The sequence below is a fragment of the Grammomys surdaster genome, unplaced genomic scaffold (assembly GCF_004785775.1).
Source record: "Grammomys surdaster isolate TR1022 unplaced genomic scaffold, NIH_TR_1.0 948, whole genome shotgun sequence".
Taxonomy (NCBI): domain Eukaryota; kingdom Metazoa; phylum Chordata; class Mammalia; order Rodentia; family Muridae; genus Grammomys; species Grammomys surdaster.
In genome coordinates this window covers 541,799-557,591 of record NW_021605367.1, presented here as the reverse complement: position 1 = coordinate 557,591, position 15,793 = coordinate 541,799, and the positions used below count along the sequence as shown (strand labels likewise).

The 15,793-nt window shown below is 47.8% G+C and overlaps 1 protein-coding gene across 1 annotated transcript in view; it reads left to right on the top strand.

The window, feature by feature from the left end:
* The window catches only part of Eefsec (eukaryotic elongation factor, selenocysteine-tRNA specific), a 187,483-nt gene that overhangs the window by 139,280 nt on the left and 32,410 nt on the right, over positions 1 to 15,793 (top strand). Inside the window, exon 5 of the mRNA XM_028782979.1 lies at positions 13,621 to 14,280. Within this exon, the coding sequence (XP_028638812.1) occupies positions 13,621 to 14,280 (660 nt within the window). The remainder of the gene's footprint in view (positions 1 to 13,620; positions 14,281 to 15,793) is intronic.

Sequence of the window (15,793 nt, the reverse complement as noted above, 5' to 3'; positions counted from 1 at the left end):
GAGAGAGAGAGAGAGAGAGAGAGGGAGAGAGAGAGAGAGAGAGAGAGGGAGAGAGAGAGAGAGAGAGAGAGAAGCAGGGGTCACTGTCCCTTACTACCTGCTAAGGACACAAGGCAATGACTTACAGAGGCTGAGGTTTTTCTCTTGAGCCTGGAAACCTGCAAATTTTCATGTCTGCCTCCCTCCCACACCACTCCCACCCCATGACCTAACATAGCCTACCTCAGTCACTAACCATACTGGTTAGCATGTGACCAGATATGTCCTGCCTAGGAGTAAAACGGTGAGCACCAGGAATCATGCAGAGCCGTGGCTGCTTGAGCTGGGTGGTTTGTGCCTCGCTGGGCCTACCTCTGCAAACAGGTGATTTTCTTGAGTTTAAAACTAAGATATTGAGTTGTGTTTGTTTTGAGATAGGTTTGCTGTATAGTCCCTTACGGTCCTGAATTTAGGATCTTTCTGCCTTAGCCTCCTGCATGCTTAGGGATTGCAGGCCCATGCCTGCACTCTCAGCTTTAAATGTATTCTTTAAACGTTTTTCATTCTGATACCACACTTGGAAAGTACATAAGAATAAACAGATCGAAAGACAGAGCACCTGGTCCCTTGGTGATATGTGTCTCAGTCCACAGCTAGTTTTTCCACTCTACTTAGACAGCTCCGGCCTTCATTTTATAATTAGAAAGAACCTTGAACCAGGAAGAGACTGACGGAGAGAAGAATCAGTATTTCCTATAGTTAGACAAGCTGGGTCATTCCTCTTAATGTCTATGGTGCACAGGTGCTGAAATTTTTCTCTTGGGCCTGAAAATCTGGCAGAGGTTTAGGCCCTTAAGGTTGTCCTAAGCCAGGCTACTACTATATACCCCAAGTACACAATCTCTGAAGATCCTGGGGAAGGAGGGCAGGGAGGGAGCACTCTTTTCTTTAGTTCTGGCTCAGGCATTGTGAGCCCCACTAACCGCATCCGTTTTGTCCCAGATGTGGAGTGGAGCCTGTACGCCTTTGTCAGAAGCCCTCTGGTCCAGTGAACACCCTGTCAGTTGCTTTCCACCAAGTGGTCTAGGGTAATGACTGGCTTTTGATTTCTGTCAGTCAAATGGTGATAAAGGTGAGAGGGTAATACCAGGGCCTAGCTTCCCTATAGGGCACTGGATTGAGGAAGAGACTTTAGAGGGCTTTTGTCACCTCAGACACCAGTATAGATAGCACACTCCTGCAGACCACTGGAGTGGACTTTGTTCTATTTTAACTTAGAGTTTTTTTTTTTTTTAACAGAAAAACATATTTTATTGGTACCAAGCTTTTTTTTCCCCAGGTGATTGAATAATTTGATGATTATTTTCTTTTCTTTTTTTTTTTCTTTCTTTTTTTTTTTTCTTGGATGATTTATTTACATTTCCTATGTTGTCCCCTTACCCCCTCCCCCACCCCCCCCTCGGAACCCCCAATCCCCTCGCCCCTCCTCCTTCTTCTCTGTGGATGTAACCTCTATCTACACCCCCCCACTCCCACCTCCCCACCCTCAAAATTCCCACCCCCTGGGGCATCCAGCCTTCATGAGGTCAAGGTTCTCTTCTTCCACCTATGCTCAGCAGGGCCCTCCACTTTTACATATTCAGCTGAAGCCCTGGATCCCCCCCTAAGTGCTCCCAGGCTGGTGGTTTAGACCCTGGGAGCTGTGGTTGGTTGGTATTGTTGCTCTCCTCATGGTGCCACAAACCCTTTCAGCTCCTTCAGTCTTCACTCTAACTCCTCTATTGAGAACTTAGAGTTTTTAAAAACCTTTATTCCAGTTGTCAATGCTATGCATGCTTGCTTTAGAAATTGTTAGGAAGTATAAGGAAACCAGAAAAGTTGAAATACATTTTATGCCTTGACAGTCTCTCCATTATTACAGGAAAGCATTTCTCCATGCTAACACAATTTCCTAGTATAAGTGACATTTTATTCTTTGTCCTGTTTAGCTGTCTCTCTGTTACATGGATGTCTCCATCTCTTGGTGATCATAAACAGTGAGGTGAATTTTAGTGAGCTATCCTCCTTGCCTTTTGGAAAGTTTCTAAGAGGTAGGGGTGCTTGGGCATCAAATGGAGGCATAATGAGAACATTCCGGAGGGGCTGGGCCAATGTTATCCCTGATGGAGACAGGAGACCCAGGACTTTGTCTTCTGGTGACTGCAATAAGGAGCATGTCCTTGCTGCAGGGCACATTGGTGCAACGAAGTCCATACATTTGGGTCCAGTGCCCAGTTCTTGGACCTGGACTAAATGTTCTCTGCTGGTGTGATGACCAAAGCTGAACTCACTCATAGAACCTGCTTGCCCTTATGTTTTCTGCCATTCTTTTTTATTTCCTGGTGTACTCAACCTGTGCTGTTTCTTTGGCCTCTCCTCTTGGCAAGAGCAGCTGCTGTTTCTATGGCAGGGAACACCTCAGCTTTCCTGTGTTCACTAGAGGCCCTTCTTCTTGTGGCGGTGACTACAAGGTAGCCTCTAGGCTACAGTGATCCCAATCATGTGGGGAGTCTGGAAAAGGTTCTTCCTCCAGCTGCCTACTTACTTTGCCACCATTGCTAGCTTCTTCTACTCTTCCCCTAGTCTAGTTGAAAGTAAACTATCATTATTGAGAGACTTGCTTGGAGCCCATTCTGGTAAACCTTGCTGACTGAAAAAGTCGGCCCCTTCAAAGCTCTCATTTTAAATTATGCGACTAGGGTTTGTTTGTTTGTTTGTTTGTTTTTTAGTGTCTTCAAATAATAAAACCTTTAGTCGGCTGTTGAGCCCCAGGCCCTTGTGGTCCCCCATCTAGAGGTATCCCTGTCCTATTGAGTTGTCCTTGGAAACCCTTCTTTTAGTGTGATTTATAAGTGTGTGGCATTGTGATTTGTGGTGTCTGCCTTCTCTGGCTTGGCCAGAAAGCCAGATGGTCTTAAGGACTGCTCCTCCTAATCACACACAGTTCCCATACTGCTTGCTGGCCACATGATCTTAACAGTTTGGATGCCTCAGCTGTGCATATCCCCCTGATAGTTTCATGCATTGTCCAGTTTGCTTATCCTGAGGCTGTGCTGACCCTCTTGACCACACCCATATATGGTCCCCCCCCCGACCCCAACAGCCACCAAAAAATAAATGGCCTTACTTTCTTAAACTCTTTTAATGTAACTCCGAGAACGCTCCTGTGTTGTTTCTATATCCTTAGGATGACACACACAGAAAGATAGATGGGGCTTCATGTCCTCAGAGTCCCATTCAGGGTTAATGCTGTGCAGTTCAGAGTTCACCATCATGGCATACCATGGCCCCTCCTTGCCCTCTTCTACATCCCACTTATAGTCATTGTCCTTCAAGGCTCATTTCAGATGCAGCCACTATTCTGCCATCCTAAAGCCCTGTGTAGCCCTCAACATACCACATTTATACTGTATCACCTACCCCAGTGAAGGTGGAGCCATGATGTTCTTTTCCATGTCCCAGAGGCCAGTGCAGGGACTCCCATGTGCTACATTAAACTTAAATGAGAGATGAAGGCCATGATATTGGGGATGAGCCTTGAACACTGCCACCGTGAAGGATCCAGCAGAATTGGGGACCCAGCCAAGAGTCATGAGGTCCTATATAGATGCTGGATATAGCCAAGCTGGAGAGAAAGATGCAAAGACAGTCCAGCATGAACCAGGTTGTCCAGAGCCACACAGCAAATTTCCATAACTGACCCAGGCTCTAGACTTAGGGGTTGTCTGACAGTACAGAAGGAAGGAGCAGACTTTGGGGACCTTAAGCATTATGAGAGATACAGGCTGGATACGAGGACAGTGAATGCTAGGTCTGGGAATGCCACAGCTGGGGAAGGATCTGAATACTGGAACTTAAACAGTGAATAGTACAGGGTACCCTCAAGTACCTGGTGACTTCTAAAGGCACACCTATGGAGAGATATACAACCTCCATACAGCTTCACAGGTTCCTTAGCCTGAGCCCTGCATCCCCATCCTATGGAGGATGACCAAGCCTTGAAGAAGTACAAAAGTTGAGACCTCACCTCTACCTTCAACTGCTAACCCTAGTATACATTGCCCAAGGAGCACCCACCCCCCCACACAGTACCAGCTCCAGCCTCCAATAGGAGGCAGATCCCAACATGCAGGGGAAAGTCTGAGAGCCATCTCATGCATGGAGAAGCCTGAGTCTCAGGTCACACTCACTGCCTAGTGTCAGAAAGCTGGTGGGCAAAAGTTCAGGCTTGAAAGAGAGTACAGATTAGGCACTTCAACATCCCAGGACTCAGGGCTGGCCTTCCAACCACTTGTAACATGACTCACCATGCCACTATTTTGTTTTCTGTACCATATGGCTAAAGTTATAATAAAAAGAAATGAGAGAAAGAACATGTGAGGAAGCCTGGTTTAGGGCCATCACTGTTTGACATTTCTTGAAGAGGTAGGCGTATAGCTCAGTGGTAGAGTACTTGCCTAACAGGCAGGAGGCCCTAACTTCAGTTCTCAGGATCACATTCAGACACCCTCAGAACTAAAGGAGTTCAGACTCATGTTGATTCCAAATAGAGGTTGCTGCAGGGTTGTAAGGCTGCCTGCCCTTGTTCGTGCCTGGATTGTTCCACTGGTCAACACTTGGCCAGTAAAGCAGTATTTCCATTATCTGGAGATTGGTGGACAGATGACACTTTCTTTTACTCACTTCAAAGAATAGCATGAGACTGAGTATGAAACTAGCCTAGACCTACAAGTCACCTTTGATAGCAGTCGGGGTATGACTACTCTCAGGAGGCCCAACAAAGTCAGCTAACTAGATAAATAAAGACATTGTCTTGTTGCTCCCTCTGTTTCTCTGTCTTCATCACCCTTCTTTCCCTTCATTTCCTGTCATTGACCTAGATCCACCAAGGCAGTGTGGGTGGGCCTGGATTCCCCTGCCTGTACTTGTTGTGTATGGCCAAAGAGATGGATGCTAGCTGTGGAATGAGCTGGGTGATGCTACACCCCTCCAGCTGTGTTGTGTCATGGTATCTGCTCCATCAGCCAAGCCTAGTGGATTACTGAACACAACTGCCAGGGAAGAGATGAGGCCAGTGCTGCCCAGTGCTCCCATATGCACAGGGAAGCCAACTAATGGTATGCCACACCTGTGCCACAGACACTGAGGTCAAGGCAGGAGGCATGAGTACCAATGTGGTGAGCAGTGCAGCCTCTCAGCTACAGGGATGCTGTGGGATGATGGTATATAGGATAAAAGGAGGGCTCGGCCCTTACAGGACACAGGCCTGGGACGCATCTTTGATGTTGATGTTGTGACCATTCATGATGTGAGTGTCTGATGCCTGGTTGTACCACTTGAAGTCTCTATGGCAGTGGGAACTGGAGTCATGAGAGTGTGCTTAATGCTGGGCTTTGATGAAGAGCAGGGTAGTCCAAGAACGGGGGGACCCCTCCTGTCCACCTAAGATTTAAACCCACATGTTGTTCATTGCCAAGGCCCAGGGATCCAGATGTGGCCACCCTTGCTGTTCCATTATGCACAGGGCCTCTGGCCACCAAGAGGACAGCTGGTCCCCTCAGCTTGCCTCGTATGGATTCCATACTCCAAACTCAGCAGTCACTAAAAACAAAGCACAGTTGCATGGAAGACATAAGAATCTAATGTTGATGTAATTCACTTTAAAGTTTTATGGGATGACAAATACTAGGAGTGGCTTGGAGGAGGAAGAAGGCTTACTGGAAGGCCCCTTGTCACTTTTACAGTTCCCCTTTATTACAGCCACTGAGAGGCTAATGGGAAGAGTGAATTTGTAAAGTTGACATGGAAGGACATGAACAGTGACATTCTAGGGATCGGGGATCAGTGATCAGTGCCATGCAAAGTAAATGTATTCATTTTAGGAACTAGTGTCCAGCATGGAGGACCCCAAGAGGCAGCAGTACAAAGACATACTAGAAGTTACAGCTGTAGCGAGAGTCTCCTGAGGTGGATGTTGGAGTCATTTGTATATGGAATGAGGAGGGTGGAGAGAGCTGAGCAGAGGAGGGGATTGTTGTGGCCCAGCTAATAATACCCAATGCAAAAAGACCTGGTGCCCAGTGAAACTGAAACCAGCCTGAGTGACCAAGGTGGACATAGAGCTGGCCTCACAGACAGACTGAAGACCAACTGCTGCTTCCCCTGGTCTTAGAGTAGGAGGGACTGTTCCCCTTCCTCTAAGCATGAGACTCCCTAGCTCCCTCCCAATGGGCAGCTAGTGTTTTATTTAAGATCTGATGGAATTTTTGTATGAAGCAGATCCCTCTAGTTAACATATCCTCTAGTTTGTGGAGGGCCCTGGAAAAGAGAACCCAAGCCAGGTGAAAGAGTAGCCTAGACTCTCAAGAGCTTCTAGAAAAGTCCCTGGCCTCATGCCCAGAGGCTGTATGAAGCAGGGAGAGCATATCATGCACAGATCTGTACCTCCCCCTTCCCTTCCTTAAGGACTGAATCCGGCTCAGGAGTGCATATTCACAGAATGCCCTGGTTTCATGGTGGGTTGTTTTGTTTTTAAGCAGTTTTTATTTGTGGTACTTGAGAGTAGGACAAATGAGAAGCCTTCTGGACAGGCCTGTTCCTGGTGATGGAATGACACATTAAGACAGCAGCAAACACTGAGTTTATCTATCAGACTAGTAAGAGCAGCAGATCTGCAGCCCCAGGTGAATATGTAGGAAAGAGACTTCCTTGCATTGTTGATAAGAATATAGCTGACCACTGCCAAGAGCAGTCTATGAGACCTGATAAAGCCAGAAGCATGCCCACTCTGATAGAGAAACTGTGTTTGTGTGCAAGCTGAGGCTTAATCACGGCAGAAGCTAGTAACCCCCATGAACATCAATGGTGGGAAGAAGTGATTTGGTGGGGAGTTGGCTCAGTGTGTAAAGAGCTTGTAGACCTGAGTTCTGATCCCCATATAAATGCTGCTTGTGGCAGTGCATGTCTGTAGCCCCAGCTCCAGCTCCCTGAGGCTGTCAACCATTTAGTGTAACTGAATCGGTCAGCTTCAGGTTCAGTAAGAAACTTTGTCTTACATAAGGTGAAAAGCATTGAGGAAGACATATGATATTGACCCCTGACCTCTACAAGTTTATACCATGCACACCAAGAGAGCATATATAGATACATGCTGTATGTGTGTGTGCCTAATATGAATAGATGTCAGAAATATAATGTCAAAAAAGAGGGTCAGTACTACAGTTAAACTGTGATGTCATGCCATCATATACTAGCAAATGTGTATCCTACTCAGAAACACATACATGAATGTAAATATATAAAACAGGACACAGTGAATTCATGAAGATGGTTGCTGCAAGACAGTCAGGAGGGGGAATAGGATTGGAATTTAATCAGCTCCCGGCAGAAGAACACAGGTGATATCACTTGATTCTCTATGGTTTTGAATGGTTTTAATTTCTCTAGAACTAACTGGTTAGAATGGAGTGCCCCAAACTGACCTGCATTTTGTTCCCTAGCCCAACCTGTCCCATCAGGGACGCCCTGGCATCCCCCAGAGGCTCCTATGTGCTATTCTCACACAGAGCCCCGAGTTTTCCTTTGTGTGTGTGTGATGTGATTAAATGCATTAGGGAGAGGAAAATGTCTTATCTGTATACAGCCTTGCTTGAAGAAGAGGGAGAAATAAGAGCAGCCAAATTGAAACCTTATTAAACAAAATTGGTTAGGTCTGATGGAGCCCAACCTAGACTGATCTTTAAAAGCTTATTTCATTTTTTCCCTCTAGTCTGAGCCTCTTTGAATTGAAGTAACTGATCCTGCTGTTGTAAGCTCGTTAGCGTCAGACCTGTGTGTCTCTTTTCTGCCCCGATTTACATTTTATTAAGTCACAGCAAAGTTGTGCATGACCTCAGCCAGGACACAGGCTCATTAACAGTGAGATTGGGTACGTCCGTCCAGTCTCCTCATAGCTGGTACCACCACTCCAGAAACGACTGCATGTCACAAAGTCTGTTCAGCTCAGGCTGTCGGCTGCACAAGCACCTGTAGACTGTGCAGAAATCTGGAGGGCTGCTCCTCAAAAGAGCATGCTAAGTTGGACTCACCTGGCAAGGGCTACCAGGGCTCTGCTGCCCTATCTTGAAACCCTCTGCATGGCATTACACCTCATCCTAGTCATAGTTCTGGTACTAGTGTCTAACCTTGGCGGGCCTCAAGTTTCTAACCTATGTAGTGAGCCCACCATTAGCAAGCTGGAAGTGTACATAATGACACTGCCTGGAACAGTTGGGTTGAGTCTTTCACTACTTGTTTTTTTTTTAATTTTTCATTTTTTTAGACAGTCTTATGTCTTAGTTCAGAAAACTAAGTTGCATGAGGATGCCTCTTTTTGCCAGGGAGGACAGCAAGGTGGCTCAAACTGAGATTTTAGAGGGATGTTGGTCTGGTTGTGTCGGCTAGCACTACTGAGGCTTCACGGCAAGTCTTTCCCATATCTTTCCTCACCCACAAGTAGACTTTGGCAAGAACTTGAGCATGATGTATAGGGACCACCTGTCTAGAATTTTGTCCACTTAGAATCTGTAGCCACCTGTGGTCAGCACCCCAGCAGCTTGGCAGGGAGAGTGATCTATGCTCAGCTCCAGTGACCTGGTTTGTTTCTGCTCAGCTGCTCAAGAGATGAGACTGCGAGTGTCAGGCCTGCCTTGCAGCCCTGGCATTTATTGTCCCAAGTCTCAGTCTGTTTGCTTTGTGACCTTGGAGACATCACAAACCTCTGTTTCTTCATCCATAAAATTGAATGTAAAAATATTGACCTATCTCGTGGGGTTTTTATGTACAATAACTGACCCAAATGATGGTAAAGCCTCTTTGTTAATCAGAAAGGACCAAAGTGCTTAGCAAGCACAGACTTGAGTTTTAGAAAATTGTTTGCCTGCTTGATGTATTCCTCCTCCCTCTGCATCCTCCCTGAGTTTGCACCTTCTTTCTTCAGCTGGGCTGAGATCAGGGCACAGCAATATCCCAGCCCTGTTATCTAGCCTCTGGGCCATTCTGACTGCTCACCAGAGAACCAGGGCATAGTAGGGGCCATGATAAGGCTATGCTGTGCCCATCTAGAAAGTAAGGCTGTTGCTCTTGGGGACAGAGGTATAGCTATGTGAACACAGGAAGAGGGAAGTAGCGTGCACATTTCATCTAAGATCTGGGAATTAGAGCTACCATTTTGAAACAATGAAGCCAAAGAAACTTTTTGGCTTTGTTGAGGCCAGGTTTTTGGGGGGGGGGGGGGGGGGGAGGGGACTCTGTCATCTAAATACTGCCCCCCCTTCTCCAGGACTCTACTGCTAGGCCATTGGCTATGTGATACTGAGACCTTTCCTGAGCTCAGACCCTCTGTCCCCACCCAACACAAGACAAGTCTTCCACTGAAGACCTGGAACATGTCCTTGTCCCCCTGTCTTCCTCATCCTAACATAGATTCTGAAGCTAGGTATGATGGCACATACCTATAATATTGGGAGATAGAGGCAAGAGAGTCAGAAGTTTAGAACATGAGACCCTGTCTCAAAAATACACTAACAACAACAAAAATAGAACTTGACCTCTGAGAATCTTCTTTGGTCAGTTTCCCTCTGTCCTGCTTCATTTCCCTTCCATCTGTTTTCCACTTTTTAGCCAAAGTATTCCTTTAAAGATGCACACAAGCCAGGCATGGGGGCCATATTCATAATCCTTGCACTCGAGAAGCTAAGGCAGGAAAACTTTTGAGTTCAAGGCCGCCCTGGGCTATACAACAAAATTCTGATTCAGAAAACAAACTCAAAGGCATCATCCCAGGCTCATCACTGATTTGACCCTCTTACATGGTAGAGCTAGCTTCCCTTTGTCTACAGCCTTATACCTCAACCAGACCCCCAGCAGCCTGCATACTTCTAGCTTCTCAAAGGACCAGGCTCTCCCTGCAGGGACCTTAGGTTTGCTCTGCCCCAACTGCTGGGCCTCCTAAGCGTGGTAGTTCTTCCTCTTGGTCCCAGCCCAGTGCTATCTCCTCAGGGATGCTGGCTAGCTCTCCTAAAGCCTACTTTGTTTTCTCTCACTGTAGCTCCCACAGTTGTGCAATTAACGTTCATTAGTTGTAGATTGAGCTATTGCTCCCATCTACAGGTAGCAGACCCCATAGACCCAATGCTGCAGATTTCTTGGGCCTGGACTTTCATGTGAGAGATATGTGGCAGACATGCTGAGGCCATCTGCATCTGTGAGGAAAGCCCAGTGGTCCTTGAGTGAGTGCATAGAGTCTCACAAAACTAGGAAATTAACAAATGGAAGGAAAACCTGATTCTGTACTGTTAGTGTCTAGGTCAGCCCTCTATTCTTAGCCCCCCTGGGTGGAATGCAAGCTCACTGACAACTGGTAATACTTTGTGCATGTGCCCTGGAGAGCCAGAGTAGCGGCACACTGCCTGTTCCCGTCTTTATCTGCTTCACAATTTCCTGTGTCGGCCCTTGGAATCTTGATCTTCAGTTATTTGCCTCTCTGCTCTTCTGCCCTCGCAAGGCATTCTTTATTATTTCAGTCCTAAGAACATGAGCCTATTGAAAGGGGAGCATGTGAGAGAAGTCCGCCTACTGCTGGGTGGGGGCAGCAAGCCCCCAGCCATCTCTGTGAAGAAGCTCTAGTCAAGCCTAGACAGATCTGGAATCTCAGCAGGGTGTGATGTGGCTGCAAGGGGCAGTCCATCTCTTCCAGTGGGCTGGATGCATGCTGAGCCTATGGGATGGTGGGGGTGCTGGTGCTGAGGGTACAGTGGGACTTCGAGTAGATCACACCTACAGCCCACATCTGAATTAGAAGTGGAGACACCCAGATTTGACTAGCAAACACTAAGAAATCTGGCAATGCCAGACTATAAAGATGTACTGCAGCTAGGGTCATACTCTGATGGTAGAAGTATATTTCTGTGCTTAACAGAACTGAACCTTCACTTCTGAGACCTTCGAGTTATGTTCCAGGGTCTGAGTCCTTGAGAGGCCACCTTGCATATAGATTCCTGATCAGATCCTTGTGAGAGAAGAGACTTATCTCAGGACTTCCAGCAGCAACAGCAAGCACTTCAGACACACTTAGCTCAGGCATTCCCCAGCCAGTGACCTGTGGGTACATACCCCTCAGATACCTGAGGGTTATATAGGCATTCTCAGTAATCTATGTACGGGGCACTCCTTCAGAAAGCCCAGCCACTCATATAAGGCAGTGCAATCTGCAACTACTGCACTTGCACGCCTGTATACAGTCATACATGTGTAGAAAAAAAGAGGGAATGCAGAACACCAAATTCTAGATAGCAGGTCCCTGCACTGTTGGCATGCAGCATGCTTGCAGGGAGTGTATAGTAGGATGAAGCACTGGTGACATTGGAGTTCTGGAGGGACAGTCATTGATAGGCTTGCAGGTAGGTGCTCACTGCCTTGAGATTTAAGCCCACCTTGCAGAAGTGGTGATTGCCCTGTAAAGCAGGAACAGGATCAGAGTGTGCAGCTTTGCTTAGGATGCATCTAGGAAAGCCCTTCCCATAGTACCGTGGATGCTCAGGTCAGGACATCAAGACTTTGTCAAGAAGAAGAAACCTAAGCAAGAGGCGAATCCTGGCAAACCACAGGAACATTCAGAATCACTATGTGGGGGGACTTAGTTCCGAGGCCTCTAGATGTGGCTTAAAGGGTATTGAGTATGTGGGATGTGGAAGCTGTACAACTGGGCTGTATGGAGAGTTTCATTGGAGGTGGGGGGAGGGCCACCTTCTCGAGAGTGCTTACCAGGTGGTCTTGAGGACTATGGCAGCCTACCCATGTAAAGGGGCCCTTAGTTGACTAAAGACCTTTCCTAGTGCTGAAGTTGAAAAGAAGGGTAGGAAAGTCATAAGCCATGAACCCGGAGCCCAGGTGAGACTGTGACATACTTTTCTCCTGGGATCTGCAGTGTAGAGTAGAGCACTGCCTCAGGGAGAGGGGAGATGTTCTGTGAGTTTACAACCTCAGCACCCTACCCCCATCACCCACTGCTTCCTAGGCCACCTCAGAGAAGGCTTGCATTTCTCTTTGATTGATCTGGGCTGAAGCTTTTGACACTGCTTCTCACTTTCGCTGCCCTCTGACCCTGTGGGTGGGGAGTTAATGATCTTTAAACAAACATTTGAGTTTGATACTCTGGTGAAAGGCTCTGGTCCAGAGTGCCACCAGCAGAGCATTCACCCTCTCTCCAGGAGGAAACGTGTAGACGCCCACCTCCAGCCCTGGTGACAGGGATGCTGGTAGCTGAATCATAAAAATACAGACTCATTCCATTCCTCTTGCTGGGTTTTCTGAAATGGGTTCCATGTACTCTACTTTGTTCAACAGAAAGTATTTGATGGCACCTCATGATTGGGGCTTAGGAGGTATGCCCACCATCTTGGGCTCTGCTGTGTCTGCTCCTGATTTGCAGGCTGTGAAGGCAGAAGTCTGCTCTGTATGGAGTCAGTGTTACCTTTCAGAAATTGAGATAAGATCACATTGGCCCTTCTGGTGACTCCAGGCAGGCCCACATATATACATGGCGCCTAGGCCTTGACCTCTGGCCTCCAGTCGCCCTCCTGCCTCTTTATTGACTGCTTAGCCTCACACACACCACCATCTCTGGGCCTGGCCCTTACTGATGTCTCTGCCTAAAGCTATTTTGCTCTGGAGTTTTATAGGCCTCAGCTCAGGGGCTGCTTCTGTAGTGCTCCTCTGCCTGCCTGTGCAAAAGCCAGAGCTTGCCTAGCCCTAGGCCTTGTCATGTGTCTCATGTTTCATGCACCTACATTGTAGAATTGTGTTTCAGAAAATATCGACACATTTTTATACACTAGTTTATGTTATATAAAATAGCATTGATAGAGCTGTGTGACCTGTGTAGATCATTTTTCATGTTCCTGGATATTGAGCTCTTTGAAATAGAACTAGCTCTAGTCCTTCTCCTGAAATAGAGGCTGACACATAGAAGACACAGAGACCATGTGGAATAACTGGAGGAAGACCCTTCTTAGAGAGCCCTCAGCCTTGGCAGGCAGACACAAGCTGGACAGTGGGGGTTTCATGGGTGAGGAGAGTTAGAGGGACAGGCCCCTCAGGAATCGAGAGCAAGTCCTTCTCTTAGTCACAGACTCTATAGCCTGGCATCTGACCCAAGCCTTCAAAGCAAGTGGCACACCGGTAGGCTGAGGAGCTGGATGTCAAGGCTGTGAGGGCTAGAATGTTCTGGAATAGCTGATAAAAAGGAAGAAGTTGGAGGTTGTAGAACCTGGGCGACTCAGCTTCTAGAGGACAGAGTGGACTGAGGTGACCACTGTTCTTGTGCTGGCACAGAAATGAGATTTGAAAAGTTGGTCTAGCTTTGCATCCTGGGCCTTGGCTTTTTGGGACACTTCTTTCTTTGCCCACAGGGGTCTGACTGAACCCTGGCTTACTTTCTGCTGTTTGTCTGGACCTCCACTAGGACTGGGGGTAGGTGGTTGTTGGGGGTACAGAGGAAGAATGACCTAAGCCCCAGCTGCAAGACTTATGGGTTCACATGTTCTCCCTCTTGCTCCTGATCAGGTGGTGAAGAAAGTGAAGTCCATGCAGATGTTCCATACACCTGTCACCTCTGCCATGCAAGGAGACCGACTGGGCATCTGTGTCACCCAGTTTGACCCCAAGCTGTTGGAGCGTGGGCTGGTATGTGCACCTGAGTCTCTGCACACCGTTCATGCAGCCCTCATCTCTGTGGAAAAGATCCCTTACTTCCGGGGACCCCTGCAGACCAAGGCCAAGTTCCATATCACAGTGGGCCATGAGACAGTCATGGGCCGCATGCTGTTTTTCAGCCCTGCTCCTGACAACTTTGACTTGGAGCCCATGCTAGATTCCTTCGACCTTTCCCGAGAATACCTCTTCCAAGAGCAGTACCTGTGCAAGGATTCCATGCCCACAGCCACAGAAGGTGATGATGAGGCAGACACAAAAGCAGGCCACTCCCCAGGGGGCCACTGCCCCCGGCAGCAGTGGGCCCTGGTAGAGTTTGAGAAGCCAGTCACCTGCCCCCAACTCTGCTTGGTGATTGGCTCCAGACTAGATGCCGACATTCACACCAACACATGCCGGCTGGCCTTCCATGGTGTCCTACTACAAGGGCTGGAGGACAAGAACTACACAGAGAGCTTCCTGCCAGCACTGAGGGTTTACAAGCTGAAGCACAAGCATGGCCTTGTGGAGCGGGTAAGCACAGCCCTTGGGTTTTTTCCTCTCCCTGCTCGGTACTAGGCCCACAGTCTGGGCTGGGACCAGAGTCAAATGTCCTCAGGTTTCAGACTAGATAGTTAAGGCCAGGGTACAAAGCAGCCTGAGTCTTTCCCATCATGCCCTCACAGAGTTGGACTATAGGCAGATCCTCCAGGTTAGCAGATGACCTCTCCCAAGGCTTCCTGCCTTGCTGGGTCCCATGTTTCATGACACTGGATCCTGCCAGGCCCAGACCAGGTTCTCATGACCAGTGGGGGTACCTGGAACAGTCCAAGTCCACTTCGCCTACAAGGTAGGAAAGGGCTTGTGGGTTCAGAGATACAAGGAATAAGGAAAGAAAAACCAGAAAAGTCACTGGCTACATGGGCACATTGGAGTCACTACGACTGGACAAAACTCTGGGATACAGACCTGTCACTGGAGTCTGCACAATGTGGTACCTTTCCAGAAGTGTTAGCACTTCTTTTTGTTGAATGGCAGTCCAGACCTAGAATGAAGAGTTCCTCAATGTCCAGGCCTCAGTGTCTCTTCTGCCTGGCCCTCTGACTATACCATGGGGCTTAATAGCTGTGTGTGGTCCCAGGATGTAGCTGGGCTCCCAACAGATCAGTACAAAGACAGCCCCTCCTCCCCATCTTGGTGCAGCTGCTAGTACAAAGCCTGACCCAGTAGAGTACAAACCTGGGACATACAGGCATATACTCCTAGGACTGTCTTTTTCTAATTCATGGGTATTTGCTAGAGCTCTGCCTTCCCCACCTCTCCTCCTCCATCCAGACCTGCAGCTCAGGACCTTGGCCTGGGTGAGTTCCATCCACCGCAGCACAGCAAAAATGCTTCTGCAGATGGGGTGATACAGTGGACGTCACCATTTACCCAACTTGATTTATTAGCAGCATTATAGGGTGTAATTATTCTGTAGTAAAGCATCTATCGGAGAATAATGTCTTCTTGGTATGACTCCAGGTCTAATTGTTCTCCCTCGGGCCTATCACTTCCTTAGAGAACTGGGAGGCACTAGTGAGGAGCAAGGAAGCACACTGTGAAGTGACCCAGGCCTCCCAAGAACAACAGAAAAGGTCTGGAAACATACTGATCTATGTCCTACCACTAGTCTGAGGCAGCCCAAGACCACCAGCCTTTTTATACTTAGTCCAGAGAATCATCAAACCACAGACTTGCAGTCACAGGGTTAGTCCCCACATTGGCAACCCTGAGGGCCACAGACTTCTCCAGCCACCAGGGATGGCTGTTTGGTCTTAGTAGGCACATCCATTTGAATGTAGACAGTCTTGACCTCACAGCATGAAGCATGTACCTTCACATTTGAGAACTAGTTCTCACCAGGTGAGGCCAGAACATAGATAGCATGGTTCCCAAGTGAACAGCAAAGTTGTTCTGAGGGGCAGCTATGGAAATTGAACACAGAATAATAGGGAGAATGTGTGTGTGTGTGTGTGTGTGTGTGTGTGTGTGTGTGTGTGTGTGT